Consider the following 22,193-nt stretch of genomic DNA (forward strand, 5'->3'; position numbering starts at 1 on the left):
ACACACAGTAAAAGCAAATTATGCTTATTCCATATAATTGATTTATTTAGCCAGCCTACCTAATATCAAATAGACTCAGCTATTTCATTGTAATTGATATTGTGCAAATTATTATAATGAAGACTAAAAGAAATAACAGACCTAAAGGAATAAAATCTATGTAAATTTCCAAACTAAAGGAATTCTTTTTTTTTTTTTTACAGAGTGCCAGTGAGCAAAAAGCAGAAATGGAAAAAATAAAACACCGAATAGCAGAAGAGGCTGCAGAAATAGAACAAAGAAAAAGAAAAATTGAAGATGAACTGAAAGAGGTTCAGGTAAGAGCTGATAAGGAAAAGTAATATTTTGCAGTGTGATTTTATCTGACTTATGTCCTGCTGTGCAAAATGGTTTTGCAGAATTTATCCCTGCAATTCTTAAATTTTACTCTAAATTATTTTGATATTAAAATTTTTATGCATTAGAAAACAGTATTCCATGTGGCAGATAGAGATTGTCATTCTGGCATTTGTGTTCTGTTGGATAGTAATTACAGAAAGAGTTTTCAAGCCAAATCTTGCCTTCACCTGCCGTTTCTATGCTGCCATGCTCTCCAGCTGAGTTCTGCTGATTTTATGTAATATTTTTCAATTACTCATATTTTATATAAACCAACTACATTACTTTGCTTTGATCAAGCTGGTAATATAGGGCTTGGTACTATCAGCTGAACGGAAATAGTTTAGTGGGAGATAATTTACTGTTATTACTAAATCCGGAAAAGTGTATATCCTAATGATGCTACAAGAGATTTTGCAGCTGTTAAGCATCAGTTTTTTTGGGAGGTATGTGTGTTCAGTCATTGCTTTTAGTCTGTATTTTTCATACCATGCATTTTAAATTTACAATAAAGACTAAGAGAACAGTGCAACAACTTTTTTTTTTTCCTTTTAAACATCATAGGTATCAAGGAATTATATCCTTGTATTGAAAGTGACATAGAACTACAGAATTAGACTCATTCTATATTTGATAAATATGAAGGATGTGCAAGGTGTGCACAGTCTTTAATGATAATCTGTAACTTTGTTTCCTAATAATTTTGTTGCTTTGTTGATAAGGGTGAAGGATTTGTTTAGCTACTGGGAATAGAAAGCTCTTGTGGCCTGTACCTCTATGGATGTTTACAGAAAGATCCCAAGTCATGCCTATAAATAGTAGTTAGCATCATTATTAAAAGATACCTGTATCACAATGTCAAGATTATATTATACTATTTTATATGGAAGTATACTTATTATCACTTAGTAAATACATGGCAATTTTTTAGTAACTTGTAAACATGAATCTGCATCAATGTTAGTTTTTTAAGTGAAAGTATTTAAAAGAACAAGAAATTGTTTGAAAACTGGGATGGGAAATGTTCAGTTTCTCATATCCTCATCTTTCTTTTTAATGTGTTTTCATTCATGTCTTAAGCCATTGGTTAATGAAGCTAAATTGGCTGTTGGAAATATAAAGCCAGAGGCTTTGTTAGAAATCCGGTCGCTACGGATGCCCCCTGACATAATCAGAGACATTCTAGAGGGAGTTCTGCGCCTGATGGGGATTTTTGATACATCATGGGTGAGCATGAAGAGGTGAGAATTTTATTTCACCTTTAAAATTAAACACTCAGTTTCAATGTGAACTACTTTCTATTGCATTCAGGAATCTTGTGCTCAGAATTCCTCGGTTTCATATGGAAATAACCTTTTCAACATATGTTTCATCTTTACTTAGTTATTTAATTCTTTTCACAGTTTCTTGGCCAAAAGAAGTGTAAGGGAGGACATAGGATCATTTGATGCCCGTAATATTCCAAAAGAAATACGAGCAAGTGTTGAAGAACTTCTTTCTAAAAACAGAGCATCTTTTGATCCAAAGGTAATTCCTGATTGCATTACGTATCATGAAAACAAAACCAAAAAAAGACCAAAAGAAAAGACACGATTGCCTGGTTTGCCAGCAGAATTTTTAGGATGAACTTCCGTTAGAGAAAAAGTGATGAATTCTGCTCACAGAATTTGTCAGTATAAACAAATAAAGGTGTAGCAGAGATTACTCTGTTGCATACTGCCTCCTAAAGTGAAAATTTGGTTGGTGAGTGTAAAGGGATGGGGTAAGAAGTCATTATGGAGTCGAGTACTCAAAGGTTTTTCTACTGCTATAAAGTAAAACTCAGACCAAGGAATTCTAACTGCCTCCTTAAGCGTCCTTGTACCAGTAAGAGTCTAATAAATCATTCATTGATTTAAAATTTGTTAATTTCCGTTTAGCTTCATAGTTGTAAAAATACCCACTGTGGTTTTTTACATGGATTGATGGCCTTCGATATAATCTTAGTAACAATTCAAAAGATTGGTTCATTAGAAGAGTTGGCTTATTAGCATATTTAAGTTGGTAAGTAGAAAATCTGTTGCCATTACTTATCCCATGTTTATCTCTTCTACATTATACTTCAAGGACTTTCTTATAACAACTTTCCTTGTACTGAATTTTTCAGAATGCTAAACGAGCCAGTGCTGCAGCTGCTCCATTAGCAGCTTGGGTGAATGCCAACATCCAATATTCCCATGTCTTAGAACGAATTCAGCCTTTGGAAAAAGAAAAGGCTGGCTTGGAAGCGTAAGTTAGACTCTATTACAAAATCAGTGGTTTTAATTCCAATGTGGTGGGTGAAACTGAAGCTGCCAAGGATGAATCTGAGTATGAGGAAAGGCTTCTTTACTTGAGGGTGACAGAGCACTGGAACAAGCTGCCAGAGAGGTTGTGGAGTCTCCTCCTCTGATATTAAAATTGTGCCTGGACATGATCCAGCTTTATCAGGGAGTTGGACTAGATGATTTCCAGGGGTAATTTCCAACCCTAACCATTCTGTGATTCTGTGTGAATTAAAGTTTATTAAAAACAAAAGATAAAGGATAACCTCCACCAGAGACAATAAAATGTACATACTGAGACAGAAGAAGTAAGTGTGCAATAGTTTCTTTTTCCTGGAAGCTATGCCTTGGATGTTTTTTGTACAATCATGAGTTACCTGTCTCACCTGAACATTGTCAGGGAGAAATTAGCATCACAGGTATGCTAAAAATGTATTCTCTCAGTGAAACCCATGCTATTTTATGAGGCATACAGTTCCTCTTTTTCAGTCATACACCGAGCATTATCAATTTCTCCTCAGGATCAGAAAGATAAGACTGTCCATAACCTGAGGAATCTGTACTGATTGTTTTTCCAGGTCTTAAAATTCCATATGAGAAGAATTTGTTCTGATCTTTAGGAATGGGGTATTTGGTTTCCATTTTAAAAACTATATGATGAGAAGTACTCAAAGCTTTTACATGTGAAAATATATATTTCAGTATAAAACACAGTGAAGAACATCTTTGAACTATCTCTATGCAAATTACTTTCCTGTTATATTTACTCTTTTTTTCCCCTTTAGTTTAAGACTGTAGTTCTATAGTCTTAAAATAAATGTTACATTTTTATAGTAATCTCAAGAAAACTGAAGACAGAAAATGGAAGTTAGAGGATCTTCTGAACTCTGTTGGTCAAAAAGTATTGGAACTGAAAGACAAGTAAGTTGGGTGTAACTTGTATAAGGGTACAAGATATAAATAAAAAACATGGATGATTTTACAGTATGAATAATGAATTTTATCTAAGGAAATGTAACTTCCTGTCCTGCAAGGTATTTACGTCAGAATTAGTGATGCTTCGGTGATCTGTACTCTTATTGGAGATAAATATTGTTAGATCACAGCTCATCTCCTTGATCAGATTAAGTAAATGCTCCTTAAAAGTACCTGCTTCTCACTCCTGACTGTGTTGGTAGCCTTTATTGTAGGCATTGTTGATGTTAAAAGGAAACAGTGTGTTTATCACCTTCTGGATCACAGAGGACTTCAATGACTCCTTAGGACTTTGGAAACATTCCTATACAAAACTTCTACTGATCACAGCTTGAAGAGAGGCAGTATTTCTTTTAGGGTGACCTACTTTTCTGACAGTAGCTAGTTAGCTATCTCTTTTTTCTTAGCCTCTCATCAAGTGCATGACTCACAGAGGCATAAAAATAGACCTGGTAAACGTTTATACTTTCTCCAGGTTCTGTTTAATCCAAGTTTTTCAGTTTGATGTTTTTATTATGTACTTAGTGTAGGAGATACTTTGCAGCCTGACATATGTACGTATTGCTAAGAGTCATGTTTTGTAGTCTGCAAAGAAAAAAAAAGGATAATTCTTGAATTCTTGTAAATCAACTATACAGTGATTTGTTAGATTAATTAAATACTATTTATTAGAGTTAAATGCTGTATTTTATAATTTTATATCATATATTTATAAATTAATATATAAATATATTACTTTGAATAAGTAGATTAAATGTATTAATTATTTTATATATTAATCAAACTGAATAGATTCTGAACAGTATGAAGTAATACCTAAACCATTCCTGTTTTTTGGGCGTGTTCTTACTTCATATTTGTTTACAAAATAGACTACTGTGAATTAAACTGGAGTCATCTATGTGAATTATTAATACTATTTTTTAAACATTTGATAGGTAAAATTTACCAAATCATTACAAATGTATGGTATGGCATTGAGCCTGCTGTTGTCCTGACTACATGCAGAACAAAGCTTCACACAATCACTAAAATTGTCCGGCTGTTTAAGTAGAAGAAGGAATGATTTTCAGACATTGAAGTCTGTATTTCAAATCCATTTTTAAATCTCACCTGTGCATCCATCTAAATTTTTGTTAGCTAAAAGTCTAACAAGCCCATCTACCAATTAGAAGCAGAAGGTATAAAAAAAAGAACTACTGCAGTTGTGTTCTTTGATAACAATAAGCCAGGCATTCATGACAAATTCAATCAGTTATTTCTTGAAAATACCTGTTGCTAAGTTTAGTAGTTCATGATAGCAATTGCAAAGAGTATTTGTTTTACAGGTTCCAGACTAGAACAACAGAAGCAGCAAAACTTGAAGCAGAGCTAAGTAAAGCTCAGAAAACGTTGAAAGCTGCAGAGGTACTCATAAATCAACTTGATAGGGAGCACAAAAGATGGAGTGCTCAGGTTAGTGAAAATTTTCAAAAGTACATTTTATGACTGATAAGTTGAAAATGTAGTTTTGCACTGCTTGGAGAATGTGAGTTACTGCCATTCTGCATGTCTCCTAGTGCACATTTTTTGATTTCTCATTAAAAAATAAAGCTTTCTTTTTTTCAGAAACTTCTTTTGACTTCATCATACTTATAACCTTGCTACCAAATGTGTAAATATCATCCAGTATTTCATAGAAAACATACAAAATTCTGTGCTGGTTTTCAATCCCAAGAATGTAATTGTTATGATGGCTGAACATGTCAGCAGTTGGACTCTCCAACCTAAGATACAGCCGAAGGGACAGATTTTAAACAATTACAGTCTTAAAATGTATCACCTTCATGGCATTTGTGTTGTAAATGTGCATATAGGTATACCCAAAATGTTGTTTTGCTTTTGAAGTCTTCACTGTAATGCTTGAAGCTTTTCTGCTGCGGAAGTAGGGAAGGTAAGCATATCTTACTTGCTCAAATGATATATTTGAAAGAAACTGACTAGTCTTTGGAGACACAGGCAATTCTATAATCTGAAACAAAAGGGAAAATCTGAAGATACATATAAGCTGAAAATAGCTGTCACCTCCAGAAAGCCCTAAGTAACTTTCATGGGTCAGAAGATCATAAGTCAGAAGAAATGTTCATGCAGAGATAAATGATTCTGTGTCTCCACTGATACCAAAGAAAGTCTCAGCAATTAGAATAAATGCCTGCATTTTGGAGAACCAGAGTCAGAGTTAGATGACTCCTTCTTGTATGTTGACCACTATACTGGAAAAATTGTGAAGATTTTCCTCTGGAAGTAGCTTTATATAGCTACCTGCTCTAGTAAGGATTTGGGTATATTTGAACCTCAGCATTTAAATGCTTCTGAAAGTGATTCCTCACAGTTTTTCATTTTGGTATATTAGAAAATTCAGACTGTCTGTTAATGGTATGCTGTAGACTAAACTGGCCAATAGATAAATGAGAAACTCATCCCATAATGAAGACAGTAAAAAGGCAGTGTTTCTCTCCCTTTAAAGTGAGGAAGAACCAGTAAAAAAGTTGCCTTTATTTTTTGTATCAGCATTTATTTTTAATGTCAATTTGATTAAAGTAAAAGTGACAGGACTTTGAAACCAATTATGGCAGTCACATATGATGTTGATACACTGTATTTTTCTTCAAAATACTGGAACATTTCAAAGCAGAGTTGATTTAGTGCAGATAAATTATTTAAATATATATGATAAATTTATTTTATCATGTAAGTGTTCAGTGAGTAACAGTAAGTATAAAAGTTGCATATAGTATTTATTGTCTGTATACATATTGTAAGTTATACTTACAGCCTGACTGTGACTAGGATCACATATTTCTTATCTTTGTTATGATAATACCATTTATCTATTTGCTTATAAGTTGAACTGTTCATCAAATTAATGGATTTCTGTTAGCTACATTCTCAGAAGTATCTGTGCATGCTCTAGCCCAGAGCTGAAAGGAATTTTTCTCATAGCTCCATGTGTCTTAGCTAGGTATGCATACCTGAAATGCAAGAAGAGAAACTGTCTCAACTGTATTACCAATGGCAGGCAAACTTAATTCTGACATTTTAGTAACTGATGAGATGTGTTAATGCAGTTTTTGTTTGCAAAACACCTATACTTTCTGTACTTCTTTTTTTGAAGGTGTCAGAGATAACAGATGACCTGGCAACGTTGCCTAAAAGAGCTCAGTTAGCAGCTGCATTTATCACATATCTTTCTGCTGCTCCTGAGGATCAGAGGAAAAACAGCTTGGATGAATGGACCAAATCAGCCGGCCTTGAAAGTAATTTTGTGTGTGTGTTTGTCAGTGTCTGCATGCAAGTAATTAAGTTTGATTGAGGAAGTGAGAAATGCCAGTGAGTTCTAATGAACTGTCTCAATTGTCTTTGTACTCCCAAATGAGAAGAGATGTTTTCTTACTCAATAAATATTTCTTGATACTGACAGACAATTTCTTAGAATCATTCTATGAAATTATTAAGATTATAAATATTTAAAAATGATTGTATCTTTATAGTCCTATCTTAAAAGGAAAAGTTTACAAAAATGAATGTGTTCACATTAACTGTTGTAAATTTACCAGTGCATTCTGAATGCTTCTGCTTTTTCAGTAATTGAAAAAGCAGAAGCTTTTGTTTTTATCTCTGTGTTAGCAAAACTATAAAATATTTCTATGACACCAGCTACTTATTAATAATAACTTCAATAAAAGCAATAAAATAATAGATTAAAGGCATGTCTACTGACTTGCACTCTATTAATTGACAAAGTCTCTGTTCTGTATAGACTAGTAAATGCTTTTAAACTATGCAGAGTGTAAATGATGATAGAAACTTACACTTTCATTTGTCAGAGTTTGATTTACGACGGTTCCTGTGTACAGAAAGTGAGGAGTTAGTTTGGAAAAGTGAAGGTTTGCCTTCAGATGACCTTTCAATAGAAAATGCTCTTGTCATCTTGCAGGTAAATTTACTTTTTTGTCTTGTCTTGGAAGTATTTAAATTTTTGTAAATTTCAGTAACATGGCAACTTGAACTCTTTCATTTGTGCTTTTTATTGACATCACAGAGCACACAAGCATATAGAAATAAATACTTATGTAACAATGTTTATTTTGTAGCAAAAGGAAAGAATATGTGAAAGAAAATACATGTTTTCAGTTTTGCTGCCACTATTTTATTCCATGTCAGTCTATTCAGGTTTAAAGTGTAAATAGTCATTAACACCAATACAACCAGTGGAAAATTATGTCCTATATATGTTCATTTTGGCATATAATTTCTATTACTTTTTTTCTCAGAAAAAGGAAGGGGCTATATGCAGATACCTTTCCAGACCTATGTCTGTCTGTCTATCTATCTATCTATCTATCTATCTATCTATCTATCTATCTATCTATCTCTGTCTAATAATACTTGAGAAAAGGAAAATATATAGTTTTATCATATATAGATATATATATACACATATATATAAAAATACATAATGTATGAATATGTATGTAATAGTCTAGTCATTTATTAGATCTACTAACAAGTAAATATTTAATGATATTTAATGTCATGAGGACAGTCTGCATTTACTACAGGTGATTTGCTTGGATGAATTATGATTCAAATTAGTTAGCGATTTTTCTCCAGTTTGAATTTATCTTGCTTTATCATCCTTTTAGTAGATCTGTATATTCTTTTCTCAGTTTGATTAAAAAGCTTTTCAATAAACACTTGGTTTTGTACCATTAAAGCTACTTATTAAAAGGTTACCATTTAATGTACCATTAAAGCTACTTATATGCTACAATAAAACCTTATTTTCATCTTTTTCATTAGTTGAATAGATTGAGCTCTTAAAAATCTCACCGTGTATAAACAGGTTTTTTAAACACTTGATCAGGCCAAATAATTTTCCTTGTGTACATCCTCATAAAGCTGAAATCCGACATGGTATTTTACCAATGTGATCTACAGTACAGTTCTCAGCCTTTTGTGCTGATCATCTTTTGATGCTTGAATACTCATCATGTTCCCCTGTCTTTCAGTTTGAGATCTGTGTAGCTACTCAGTTTAGAATACTGGAACTCAGTCTAAAAAAGCCCCAAACGTGGAAATACTTTTCTATCAGACTGAACCAGAGAATTGTTGAAAATACACGTTTAAACCTTCAGCAAGTTTGCTGACACAAAACTGGGAGACATAGCTGTTGCACCAAGATGATCTGATGGCTGGAGCATGTCTGCTATGAAGATAGGATGAGAGCTGGGGTTCTACAGCCTGGAGAAGAGAAGGCTCTGGGGACACCTCACTGCAGCCTTTCAGTACTTAAAGAGGACTTACAGAAAAGAGGGAGAACAAGTCTTTACATGGACAGATAATAAGAGGAGAAGGAAGAATGGTTATAAACTAAATGAGGAGAGATATGGATTAGATGTTAGGAAAAAATTCTTTTATTTAGAGTGTAGTGAGGCACTGGCACAGGTTGTCCAGAGAAGCTGTGTATTCCCCATATCTGGCAGTGCTTAAAGTCAGGTTGCATTGGAACCATGGGCAACCTGATCTAGTGACAAGCATCCCCGCCCTTGGCAGGACTGTTGGAACTAGATGATATATGAGGTACTTCCCTACCCAAGCCATTCCATGACTGAGTCTCTGATACACAAGAAGGTAAAGTTAGGGCCCAGAGGGTCCTTGATTGACTGGAAAAATGGGCTGACAGGAAGTTCAGGAAGGGGAATTACACAGTCTTGGGTTTTAACAAGCCCATGTACCAACATGTGCTGAGGACCAACCAGTTGCAAAGCAGATTTGAAGAAAAGGACCTGCTGGTCCTGGTAGATACCAGGTAGTTCATGAGACTTTAGTAGTTTTGGGCCCTTGCCAAGGAGAACACCAATGGTATCCTGGACAGCTTTAGGCAAAGAATGGGCAGCAGGTCAAGGAAGGTAATCCCTCCCCTTCACTCAGCGCTGATGAGGCCGCACATGGAATTCTGTTTCCAGTTGTGTGATCCACAGCACAAGAGAGGCATGGATGTACTGGACAGAGTTGAGTGTGGCTTTGCGCCTGCAAAATACTTGTATTCATGATTCTTTCTAAAATGCATTGAGGTCCAAAACCAGAAGTATTGTACCTTTGCCTACCAGAGGAAGAAAAGGGAAGACTAAGAATTCTTCTAAGTTTAAAAGCAGTTGTGAATAACAAAAGCTGTAGATTATACTCATTGAATAGAGACTTCTGTTTATATGAGAAGGTGAAGAACTGCCCAACTTCAGCAGGACAAACATATGAGAATTTTGGATTTGGGTGCTCTCCTTTTTTTTTTTTTAAAGAAGAGATAAAATGAAAGACATAAATTTCCCATTCTGTTATTGTTTCTCTAAACAGTGTGTTAATTAAAAAGGATTTTAAAATACATATTTCATTAGTTTGGGGAAATAAAAAAAAGTATTCCAGTTTTATTCTTAAAATATATTTTAGTAAATATATATTTTTTTTCCCCTAGAGTAAAGTGTGCCCATTTTTGATAGACCCTTCATTCCGGGCTACTGAATGGCTGAAGACACATTTGAAGGAATCACGTTTGGAAGTTATTAACCAACAGGTGCAGTATTTACTCTTGGTCTTTTCTGTTTGAGCTTTCTCTATTCCAGAGATTACAGAGTAGTTTTTAAAAGTTTGTGATAGAAATCACCAAAAATTAGTTTATATTCTGTGAAACATACAATTCCTCACAGAGTTTTAGGTTATTTAAAATTGGAGGCTCAACATTTGGTATTATTTCTACAAGTTTGTCTCTTTGTGCTACTATCTCCAAGAATGTCATATTTCCTGCTAAGAGGAAGATAGAAGAAATTTTCAAATAGAGAGGTCTTTTGTATACTTAGTTGGAGTTCACTGGATTTCAGGAGTATATATACACTTAATTCCTTGTGATTGGAAAGAGTAAATTTGATTTCAGTTTGAGATTAGGGTTCCTAAAATTCATTGTGTACCTGTAACTGTTTAGTGAGGTGCAGCTCAGTTGCACACACACAGGCAGGCATCTGGTGCTATTCAGAAGTCCCTTATCGAATCCCACCTGGCCTCAAAATACTGCTTCGACAGCATGTAGGTCTTCCACAGATCCCTGCTGGCTCTGTGGCACCCTTGTAGATACTCTCTGATGGTAGTTGATAACATATCTTTGGGTAATTGATAGTTTATCCTGCTAGCTGATTGGCCTGATTACCATTCATCCTCTGTTGCCTGTATTGTCCAGGATCTCTATTGACTAATGGGATCATAACCACCACATGCATGTTTAAACACCTGTTTTAAATAAAAGACTGCCTGTAGACCTCTCAATAATGTGAATCCTGTGCTTGGTTCAGTTTTGCAACATAAAAAAAAAAAAAAAAGAGATAAGAGACCTGGCCAGGACTTCCAGGTGCACCTGGGCGACATGACAGTGAACCTGCTCTCTTCTGTTGCAGCACTTGAAGATCTAGGCATGTTAAATAGGTTTTCTTGATCAGTAGATCAAGTTTATTTAAACGAAACATTTGTGGCTAAACCCTAAAATATCATATACCTCTAATAGGATTTTTCATCTATACTACTGATTTTTAGGTTTGGATTATTTGGTGTAATGCCTTCCTACTCACTCTGAAGTGTTTGCATTTAAAAAAAAAACCAAACATGAATCAAAGGAATGTGTTTCTTTTTATCCAGGACACCAACTTCCTAACTGCTCTTGAGCTGGCAGTGAGATTTGGGAAGACACTTATTATACAGGAAATGGATGGAGTGGAACCTGTACTTTACCCATTGCTAAGAAAAGATCTTATTGCTCAAGGTAAATCACCAAGGTCTTTACAAATGCTTGCTGAAAACTTTTGTAGTTTTAATATATTTATATGAAACTTGATTTTTCTGAAAACATTTATACTGTGTAGTTTTTTTTCCTGTGTAGTATTAACCTGCTACTAACACTTCAGTACTTGAAATATTTTGGAGATATGTTCTTATTTAGTAAGTGGAAAAATATTGGAAACTATTAAATTGAAAGTTATTTAATGGTAAATTAAAAGTATTAAATTGAAGTTATAAAAATGTGTTTTCATACACTTCTAAAAATTTAAATTTTAAGTTGATTTCCAGTGGTGATTTCAAACACATAGTTTTAATTGGAAACTTGGGCCTTAAATAAACCAGAAGTTACACAACTGTTAGTGCAGTTAGAAATCAAAAGTTTAGAGTGTTGGTGTTCCTGCTTCTCTTGGATTTCTCTGAACCTAAAGAAGATGCACAGGTCTGTTCCTGATGTGCCCTTGGAATGGGAAGGGTCATAGAGATCAGCAAAATGGTGGAATTTTCTGAAAGGAGTCCCTAATCAATGCAAGAAAAGTGAAAAATCACAATATTTAGGTTTTGCAGTATAATATCTCTGTTTTGGACAGATAATGTGTTCTACATAACTGTTTGTATGACTGCTTTGGACTTAGCTGCTTTAAAGACATTTTTTGATATGAAAAATTGTGATAAAATTTTAGCAAAAAGAAATAATAATTGTGCAAGTATCTCAGCATAAGTTTTGTTGAATTATGTTACATATTTTGAAATTATGTCAAGAGAACTTAGTGAACTAAAAAGTACAGCAATGTGTGTTTTAAGCACTTTATAAATTACAGTAACTAAAATAGATTTGTATTATCCTTTGTAATTGTATTTCTGCCTCAAGTGGTCATTCCTCAGCATGTACCATGTAATTTACTGTATGAACTTTGGGTACTAATAATAGCTCAAGACTCTTTTTTTGCTGTCATTTCATCTACTATTGAGATCTAATGATTTGTGAGGTAGCAGTAATTCTTGAAATGTATGTAGATGATAAAAATTAATACAAATTCCATAGGATTCATGTATACATTTATCACCTATATAAGAAAGACCTATTTATGGAAAAGAAAGTGTTATTTTAAATCAGTCTTCCATTACAGATGCACCTGCTTGTTTATTCTCATTAAAAGAATGGAACCAAAGTGGTGATTTCAGGGATCTGTGGAGGGTTAGGTAGAACACTGTAACAATTTTTTTTTGCCCCTCTAGCTTCTGCCGAATTTTGGAGAGCTAATGAGATACAGTATGAAAGATGACTATGGCTGCAAAACTGTGGAGAAAGCAGATTAAATTCAAATATACTAGTTTGTTCAGGAAAATTGCTTATAACACTCAGACATCCTCTTTTGCTTTTTAATGAGCTATGTTACAGCCAGGTCTGTGCAGGTCCAAACTAAAGAGCTGTTGTTGGAAAAGAAAGACTGGGTCACTATTTGAATCTTTTCCATCACTTTATAAGCAAGCATGCACTCTTTCTTGTTGTCAAAATGTGGGTGTGGGAACCTGTCTGCATTATTTTGATTGTGATGACTGTACATCTCTCCATTACTTGGAATGAAATGTTAAGAAAAAATATGAATCTATATACTGCAGTAAATTCATCTTCGTACAGCTTCCATTTTCTGTTTGACGTTTTTACAACATAGTCTTAAAATTTATTCTGATCTTTGGCATAGAAGGAAAATTGGTGATTTTCATCTCTACCGGTGTTTTAGCAAGAGATTTATATTTCTGATCTGCACCCAATGCTAAAAATAGAGAAGCACCTAAGTTTGCCATCTTGGAAAGATTTCTGGAATGGAAATTTTCACTTTTCAACTTACACTTCTGTTCTTATTTGTTTTTCAGTATCAGGAGGCATAATCTTACTCTAATCCTGTCATTGTCTGAGTCTATTCTTTTCTAACCCTGCTGGAATGGAAACCTGTTATGGAAGAGGGGTTGAGGAGGCTGTACATGTAGTTTTATTTTGTAACAGGCATATAGAGAAGTATTAGGAGTATAAATAGACAGAAACCAGAAATAGACAGAAATCAGTTGTTTAACAAATCACTTGTTTCTTTCATAATATGATTAAGTTAAATATATTTATAATAATACAATATGGGATATTTCTTGATGGAATATTTTTCTTTCATTCTGCTGTCTAGATATTCCATCATTTTTAGTTTCATTGATTTGCTTTATAACAGTTATCGTAGAAAATAGTATCTTAATAGAATTATGATTATACAGCAACATCAGCCTTCTACAAATAAATGTAACCAGAGATTAAATTGAATGGGTTTGGATGAGGAAATATTGAACCATCTTAGTTAGCCAGTATATAATTATGGCTAGTATAGAGTGGTAGACCAATGTTAAAGGTAAAGGAATATGTTTAAATTATAACAAAATTCTTACACATAAGGGGGATTCTCAAGGTCATCTTCTGTGGTGTTTTGTCTCCTATTCACAGTCGGAAGATTTCAAAAAGCTGTTAGTATTACTTTTACTCAAATGCATTTTTGTCCTTGATGCTTTGTGTTCTGGGTGAGGATAATTAAACTACTCAGGTGTATTAAATATTCTTACTATGCAATTTCTGATATTATTGCTATGTTATTAATTTTCTGTCTCTTAACAATGCAGGTTAGGATGTGTTCTTTAAATTTTTAAAATTTGTATTTTTTTCCAATCAAATTATAAATACATATTGTAAAATATATTTAGATCCATTGATCATAAAGTATTAGACAAATGCCATTGTTTTCAGATAATTATAGAATGTTCAGTCAGAATGCGCATACCATCTGCTTGTTGTTTACAGGACCCCGTTACGCCGTACAAATAGGTGAAAAAATGATAGATTATAATGAAGAGTTCCGTCTTTTTCTATCAACAAGGAACCCAAATCCCTTCATTCCACCTGATGCTTCTTCTATTGTTACAGAAGTAAACTTTACCACAACAGCAAGTGGCTTAAGAGGACAGGTAGGCATTTAGAATAAAACCAGTGTATGAATAGTGAACATGCATTGCTGCATCCAGCACCTGGAATAAGCTCTATGGTGCTGTTTGCATTAATGGTTATGGAGGTATTTTCAAGCTCACCAATATAAATAGTAAAAATTTTATGTACTTTGGTACCAGTGAGTGAGTCCAGTAGAGAAAATGAAAATGTTCTCATTGACTTCAGTTGCAACAGATTAATTGCTAAGCCTTTGCTTTCTGTTCAAGATGCATTTATGGTACCATGGAAACATTTCTGTTACAGCTCTCCAGTGTCCTACTTAGAGAATAATGCTGGTATCATCAAGGTACTTTGCGTACAGAAAAAAATGTAGTGAAACCAAAATACTGAGTATTTTATTTCCTTTAAAATGCTAGTAGCTGTTGAGGTTTTATTTATAAAGTCTACAAATCAAAATGTAACATACAAATGGAAGAAAGCAAAAAAAAAGAGAGATCAATTAAAAGAATAAAATCCCCTCCTTATTTGGTATGAAACAAGTTTTCTATAATAAAAAGGGACTTAGAGTGGGATGTAGGTAAGATGTTGATAAGTAAGCTTTAACTCAAAATGTGAAGCATAGATAACCATATGGATTTCCTCCTTCCTCTGGAGGTATGGAATTGGCATCATACAATGTATCTATGAAAACTGACCCCTCTTGAAGTGGAAATGCAAGAAAAAACCCAACTTCCCTTTTGTTTTCTCTCTTTGTTTTTAGCTTTTGGCTTTAACAATTCAGCATGAAAAGCCTGATTTGGAAGAGCAGAAGACAAAGCTGTTACAACAGGAAGAAGAGAAGAAGATACAGTTAGCTAAACTTGAGGACTCTCTTTTGGAGGTAAAACAAATTTACCTCTTTAATATCTGTTAGACCAATAAGATGATAATCACATTATTGTGTGTTTGAATGAAGATGCTGGAAGTTTGGAATAATGAGCCATCAGGATTTTTGATTGGAAAAAATAAAGGCATTATTTGCCTGGACCTGTTGGAAGAGTAGAGTAGATAAGAAGGCACATCTGTTATGAAACTGTAGTATTTCAATACATTAAGCAATTTTATAGTTAAATTTATGAATTTGGTGAGATAGATTTAGGCTGATTTAGGTTGATTAGAAATTTCAGTAATTTTAACACACCAAGAAGAGAAACCTTTATTAAAAATTATACTGTTTCATTTTGAAATTATGCGTTTTTAAAAATCCACACTTTTAAGCCTGTGAGTCATATCAAATGACTCTTTCTCAAGCTGAGAAATGATAATGTGTTGTGGAAAAAATGAAAAAAATCCCCCTACAAGATAGAAAGATTGCTGAGAGAGACATGTAAAATTTTAAACCTCTACAGTTGTTTCCTATTAGCAGTGAGCTGCGATATTCTTTACAGTTAACATTCCCTGTCTTGCATTTAAAATTAATGTTCTCAATTTTCAGTTCATCTTTTTATTTTATTGAAAGTACTTATGCTCAGAAACAGATGTTCACCTCTATTAAAAAAGGTAGCTTCCAAGGAAGGACTGTTTTGTTTTTTATTTATTTCTAGCCATGGATTTCACATAAATTGTACTTCATGTAAAAATGGGTCCTCGAATCCTGTCTTTCTGAAAGGTCAGAGATGCAGGGAGATTGACCTGGTGCCCTAAATCCCTTGGTCTGTAGCTAAGTCAGAGAACTTTGCAATATTGAGTGTGATGGATTAGCATAAAATAATAGTTTTGCAGATTAGACTGGCCCACAAGAAAGCTGGAGAGGGGCTTATTACAAGGACATGCAGTGACAGGACAAGGGAGGAATGGCTTTTAAACTGCAAGAAGGTAGGTTTAGTTTAGATATTACAAAGAAGTTCTCTGCTGGGAGGGTGGTAAGGCACCAGTTCCTCTGGGAACCTCTGGAACAGGTTCCCCAGATAACTTGGAGATGCTTTATTCCTGGAAGTGTTCAAGGCCAGTTTGGATGGAGCTTTGGGTAACCTTATGTAGTGAGGGTCATCCCTGCCCATGGTAGGGGAGTTGGAACTAGGTGGTCCCATCCAATCATAATTGTATGATTAACAGCTCAGTTTTAGAATTTTGTACATAATTATTTTATGTGATTTCAATTTTCACATTTACTGTCCCTATTGAACTCCCTATTAATTCTCAAATACTAAGGTCAGCCCTTTCTTAAAACTCTGATGGGGCAGATTTGTCTTACAGGAAGAGGGAAACTTGCTCTCTAATAAAATTCCATATCCCGATTTGACCATTTTAACGCTTTATTGTCTATCAGAATCTGAAGGTTCAGAGATACAACAAAGCAAATTTCATTTCAGAATGCACTTTTTATGGGATCTTGGAACTCAAAAATCTTTTTCATTTGTCTGATCTGAATTATCAAGTACAAAACTTGAAGAAGTTGATGCCTAAGACATCTACAACAAAAGTGTCTGAGTAGAATCAACAGCAAGGTTTATTTCAATTTTGGAGTTCTTGTTAGCAAGTTATCCTGAAATCAGGATACTCTTTGACCCTGAAGAAAGAAACCTAAGGCTCTGGAAACTGGCCGATGGACTTTGTTATCAAAGAAGTCAGTGTTGGATGAGGTCTAGCTAAATTTAAATTAATCTTAAAGCAACATTTCCATTCTTGCTGAAGTACTGTACTGACTTCTTTCTAAAAGCCTCAGAGTAAAGACATGGGTGCTGTCTCATAGTTCACAGTATGATTCCTCATGGATGAACTGGACTGCCTGAAAAAGCAGGTGATCTTGTCCTAAACTTGTTTCAGATAGAGAAGTAAGTGCATTCTACTACTCTAACTGGTGAATCTGTGCCTCCAAATATTCTAAAATAATGTGCTACAGGTGGTTGCTCAGAACTGATTTGACTGACAAGCAGCCAGTTTTCAAAATAAATATCTTGATATGTATTTACAGGCGGTTAGTAACAAACCTTAGATATAGGTGAACTATTCAAGCTTTTCCCACTTCTTAGAAGTGAGATTAATTGCTCAATCACTTAATTTAATGAGGAGAACTCAGGAAAAATGTGGGGCAATCCCAAGGATTTTAAAGTGATCTTTGATTATGAAACTTAAATTGTTGTAATGTGGATATTCATCTCAGTTGGAGATGAGAGTTCTATGAGAACTGGAATGCTTTTGAAGGAAAATTAATTGATGAATGACTGAGTACAGGAAGTTTTTACAAGTGGCCAACTTCAGGTTAAATGAGAAGTTAAACACAAGAAAGAAATACTCTAATCTGTATTTACCATGGGAATGTTAGTGCCTAGGACTCGATTAATCATAGAAATAATTCTCAAAAACCTGCTGATAACCTATGTTTCAGAATATGGCAGTCGGGATTTTTGGAATATGTTCTTGAGCTGTATTTTCCATACTTCTTTAAAAACTGTCTCAGTTTTTGGAGTAACCATCAGTTTTCGAGAACTCTTGAGATGCATTCAATGATTCAGAAATACGTACAGATCAGAAAGATAGCTTCCAAAATGGTTACTTTAGAGGATTTTTTTTAATGTAACATAGATGACTTTCTTTTTCCAGACACTTGCCACTTCACAAGGCAATATACTAGAAAATAAGGATCTGATTGAATCTTTGAATCAAACTAAAGCAAGCAGTGCACTCATCCAAGAATCACTGGCTGAATCTTTCAGACTTCAGAGTTTCCTTGATAAGGTAGAAGAATATTTTAATCTTTAAAGTACTGTTTTTCTCCTGCTAAAAATATTCATCTTTTATCTACAGAAGATACATACATCCATGGGGTTATAGGATGAGTAACATATTATATTAGTTCTTTTTGGGTAAATGATATTTGGGATATGAAAGTACACGCAGTATTTTCAGTAATTAATATGCTTTGATTTGTATATGCTGAGTACTTACACAGTTTAAAATCTGCCAGTTTAAATTAAAGGAATTTTGTCAAGCAATGGGTTTTTACTTTATTTGTTGCCATCTACTATTGCAAACATTGTAGTTCATGTGGGTGTTTTTGCTTAATATGCCCCTTGCTATTGGAACAGTTTAGATCATTGCTGATGCTATTCATCTGACATCCTGTTGTTGTGACAGATTGCAGAGTTTTCTTCTGTGTTCTATTTTTTTAGCTTAAAATTTCCCATTGAGTTTTGGGATGTGTTCTGTGGTGGGAAAAGACCTTAGTGCCCTAGGTATTAATTTCCAATGTGTTCTTCGTAATTTAAAGGATTTTTTGATAAAAATTGTTTCTTCCAATTTTAAAATCTCAATACAGTGTTGAGGTCTGGAGTGCTGATCCCGCTATTTGAAGGCTTGGAAAGGATTCGCTTTTCTAAATCAGTGGGAGTCATAGGAATGTTTTCTCGGTGGGCTGAGTAAATGTTTATGCAATAATCAGTAGGTGGCAGTAATGCACCTGGCTCTTTTATGTGTGTGTTGTTTTCCTCCACAGGAGAGGGATGCCTATCTCCCTTTGGCTGAGAGTGCTAGCAAGATGTACTTCATTATCTCTGACTTGTCCAAAATTAATAATATGTACCGCTTTAGTTTGGCGGCGTTCCTGCGGCTTTTCCAAAGGGCTCTGCAAAGCGAGCAGGTATTTGCTCTTCTCCTGAAGTTGCTAATGCTGCAGAGGAGTCCATCTGCTTTGATCCTTAGAATTTATTAGTCACTCTGGACATTTTTTTAAAGAGAACTTAGAATAACTGATGATTAAGTGTATAGTAAGTAGTGATGCTGACCTGTTGTGCTTTAAATATTCAGAATACAGGCACGTGGACTTGTAAATTAGTTGTATATAAATCACAGAATTTCTCTACTATCTGAAAACAAAGTAACTCTTTGTGATTTCAGGCTTGTTCTTTGTCTATGGTGAATTAGGAAAACAAAGGCTGAGTATAACTTTACTGAAGGCTTTCTTTAAATAAATTAATGATCTAAAATGCTAATAAAGCTAATTTTATCAACAAGGGGTAGAATAAGAAAATACCTCTATTTCTACATGGTTCATTTACCCAAAGGAAGGTCATATATTTATCAACTTTTTTATAGTTTGTAAGCATGCCTGCAGCCTGTCCTGTTTAAAATTTAATTTTTAGTCTTCTGTATTCTTAGGCCAGTATATTTTTATTGAAGCAAAGAATGGATTTATCCCTTGTCACCTCACTGCTTAGATCAAAATACTCACACTGAGTAATAGTGCATTTTCTGTTTATTAAGCATCTTCAAAATTCTTCATATTTCTCTTTGTTTTTACTTAGAAAGTAATTCACCAGCCTTTCATTGTGTTTCCTTTGGACTCCCCTTTGTTCTGGCATCTGTGATTACAACTCTCCTTCAGCTCCAGTCATTACTAGGAACACAGTTCTGACTATGTGAACTGGCCCTCTTCAAAGTTGCTATTTCTTCTTTTCCACAATATGATGTTTTAATTTCTTGTTCTTACTCTCACACTCTTTCATATATTTTTTCCTGCCTATAATGTTACCTATTTAAAGCTCAACTTCTGGTTTTGCCTTTGTTGCTTGCTTTCTTTTTTCCTTCTCCTCTGTCCAATTTTTCATGCCAAGAAATCTATTAGACATGGAAAATGTATTAGAAAAATCAATTGCACAATTGCCATTCTTGAGCTCTTCAAATTCCAGCATAGTAGAAAGGAAGTCATACTGCCTGTAACACACTCCCTACCCTCCAGTCCCTTTCTTCTTTTGTCCTATCTTTCAAAATTTTCCCTGTTAGAATTAGTCTTTCAATCTATCAGCTTTGAACAGCAGTGTACACTTACTGTTTTCTACAATGTTTATTTCAATTGGGCCAAATTTGACCAGAAGTTTAATAACTACACTAAAGATCAACATACTTGTTTAGTAGTATTAAATATAGTAACTCAATTAATAAGCAGTTTTTTATCAAGTGACAATGATGAGATTTCAATGATATTAATGTTAGGAGAAGGAAATGTACTCTCATTCTCAATGTATTTATCCTTATACACAAAGTTGTATCATGTTCAGAGTCAAAATATTAAATGCCAAAATATTAATTTCTTAATACTTCAGCATGAATTTCCCATTTAATCATTATAGCTGCAGATGAATTTAATGTTTTTAGAACCAGTGTCACGTAGAATCCAGATTATTTGTGTCATTTTGCTGAAATTTACAAAATATGTGGAAAGTTTTTACTTCCACAGGAATTTTTGAAATCTGAAATTTCTTTTTTAGGATTCAGGTCATACTGAGGAAAGAATCAAATTGCTTATTGGCTCATTGAAACATATAGTGTATGAATACGTTTGTCGTTGTTTGTTTAAGGTAAGATTGTATTTTTCTGGCTTTTATACAGTGCACGGAGTTTCAAAGTTTTCTTTCAGCAGCTCACACTTGATCTATTTCAAGTAAGCAGTATTATGTAATAGATGCAAAATATTACACTATCAGTAATTAACATGCTAAATGCAGACTTAAAATCAGTGTATGACCAAATTAATATTGCTGACGCACATTTCTCCACAGAGCTCTACCTCTCTGCCTCATTCTGGCTTCAGAGTTAGTCATGGGCTTCACAGTCTTCTGAGCATTCATTTTGCATTCGCTTTTATTTCTTGCATTTCTAAATATAAGGTTTCGTGTGATTTTTTGGGAGTTTATTGTATTTTGGTTTGGTTTTTTTTAAAAGGAAACAGAAATGGGTTTGTTAGGTTGATGTTAGGACTTGGTTATCTTAAAGTTCTCTTCCAGCCTAGATGATTTTGTTTCTAAAAGTTCTACATTGTGATATTCGCCTTTTTATTTTCATGGCCTGTCTCAAAGGTCTACCTGCTACCTGCTACTTTGTTTGTTTCTGTCTGCTTCTTGTTCTTCCTCTAAAAAATGTTCCTTAGTGTACTTCTTCTTTGTTTCAGTCAGGTGTCTTTTCACTTCTTACTTTCTTACTGAAAACCTAGGGAAGATATGCCTTTCATTTTCAGTTTTAATTTTTACTTTCGCATGAAACTGTCATAATAAGAGATGTTTGTCTCACAGTACCAGGCTGAAGAAAGCACAGTAGCTCTGCATATATGGTTTGAGCAGTAAAAATCATGGAAGTCTGTAGTTTGGTCTGTGAGAATAGAGAGATCTTGAAAATTTTACACCACCTCCTACCCCGGTCCCCCAATATAGCAATGCTGTATTGAGGATATAGGGGTAGCAGTTCTTCCTAAGGGGTTTTGTGTATCAAAATCCAAGTGGATTCTCATGAAATAGTCTCACTATAATTAATATTTCTCTTTGAAGTTATAAGTATGTGAAGCCTTCCACTGTCATTACACTTTGTGAATATGGAAGGCAGCAATTATTTTTATGTAAGAAAAGAATAGAGAGTTCAAATGCAAGGCAGAGAAGAGATTTCTAGTAGGAAAACTTTTAAGTGTGATCAGACTGGAGTTTAGAAAATACTATAAATGTGTTAACTGTGCAGTTTCAATCTAATGGTTTATCCAGTTTACTATTGTGTTCTAATAATGGAGAGAACAAATAAACTCTTCACACCATCCACAATTCACTGCTGATTCTTCCTTTTATCCATGAAAATGTTTAAAGACTGCTGTGACACTGAGGCTTTACTAGTGTCTTCATAAATGCTATAGCTGATATGACTTCATACCCTTTGAAGCATGTTGGAATCAAGAAGAA

At 34.2% G+C, this 22,193-nt stretch overlaps 1 protein-coding gene across 3 annotated transcripts in view; it reads left to right on the top strand.

Annotated features, from left to right (window-relative positions):
- Positions 1–22,193, top strand: part of DYNC2H1 (dynein cytoplasmic 2 heavy chain 1) — a 144,033-nt gene that overhangs the window by 48,177 nt on the left and 73,663 nt on the right. For all 3 annotated transcript variants that reach the window (XM_038129614.1, XM_038129624.1, XM_038129603.1), the window contains exons 56-70: positions 204–317; positions 1,459–1,619; positions 1,782–1,905; positions 2,525–2,646; positions 3,516–3,602; positions 4,985–5,111; positions 6,811–6,952; positions 7,523–7,632; positions 10,168–10,266; positions 11,376–11,499; positions 14,353–14,516; positions 15,257–15,376; positions 18,079–18,213; positions 18,971–19,114; positions 20,742–20,831. In XM_038129614.1, the coding sequence (XP_037985542.1) occupies positions 204–317; positions 1,459–1,619; positions 1,782–1,905; positions 2,525–2,646; positions 3,516–3,602; positions 4,985–5,111; positions 6,811–6,952; positions 7,523–7,632; positions 10,168–10,266; positions 11,376–11,499; positions 14,353–14,516; positions 15,257–15,376; positions 18,079–18,213; positions 18,971–19,114; positions 20,742–20,831 (1,863 nt within the window). The remainder of the gene's footprint in view (positions 1–203; positions 318–1,458; positions 1,620–1,781; positions 1,906–2,524; positions 2,647–3,515; positions 3,603–4,984; positions 5,112–6,810; positions 6,953–7,522; positions 7,633–10,167; positions 10,267–11,375; positions 11,500–14,352; positions 14,517–15,256; positions 15,377–18,078; positions 18,214–18,970; positions 19,115–20,741; positions 20,832–22,193) is intronic.

The sequence above is a fragment of the Motacilla alba genome, chromosome 1 (assembly GCF_015832195.1).
Source record: "Motacilla alba alba isolate MOTALB_02 chromosome 1, Motacilla_alba_V1.0_pri, whole genome shotgun sequence".
NCBI classification, from domain to species: domain Eukaryota; kingdom Metazoa; phylum Chordata; class Aves; order Passeriformes; family Motacillidae; genus Motacilla; species Motacilla alba.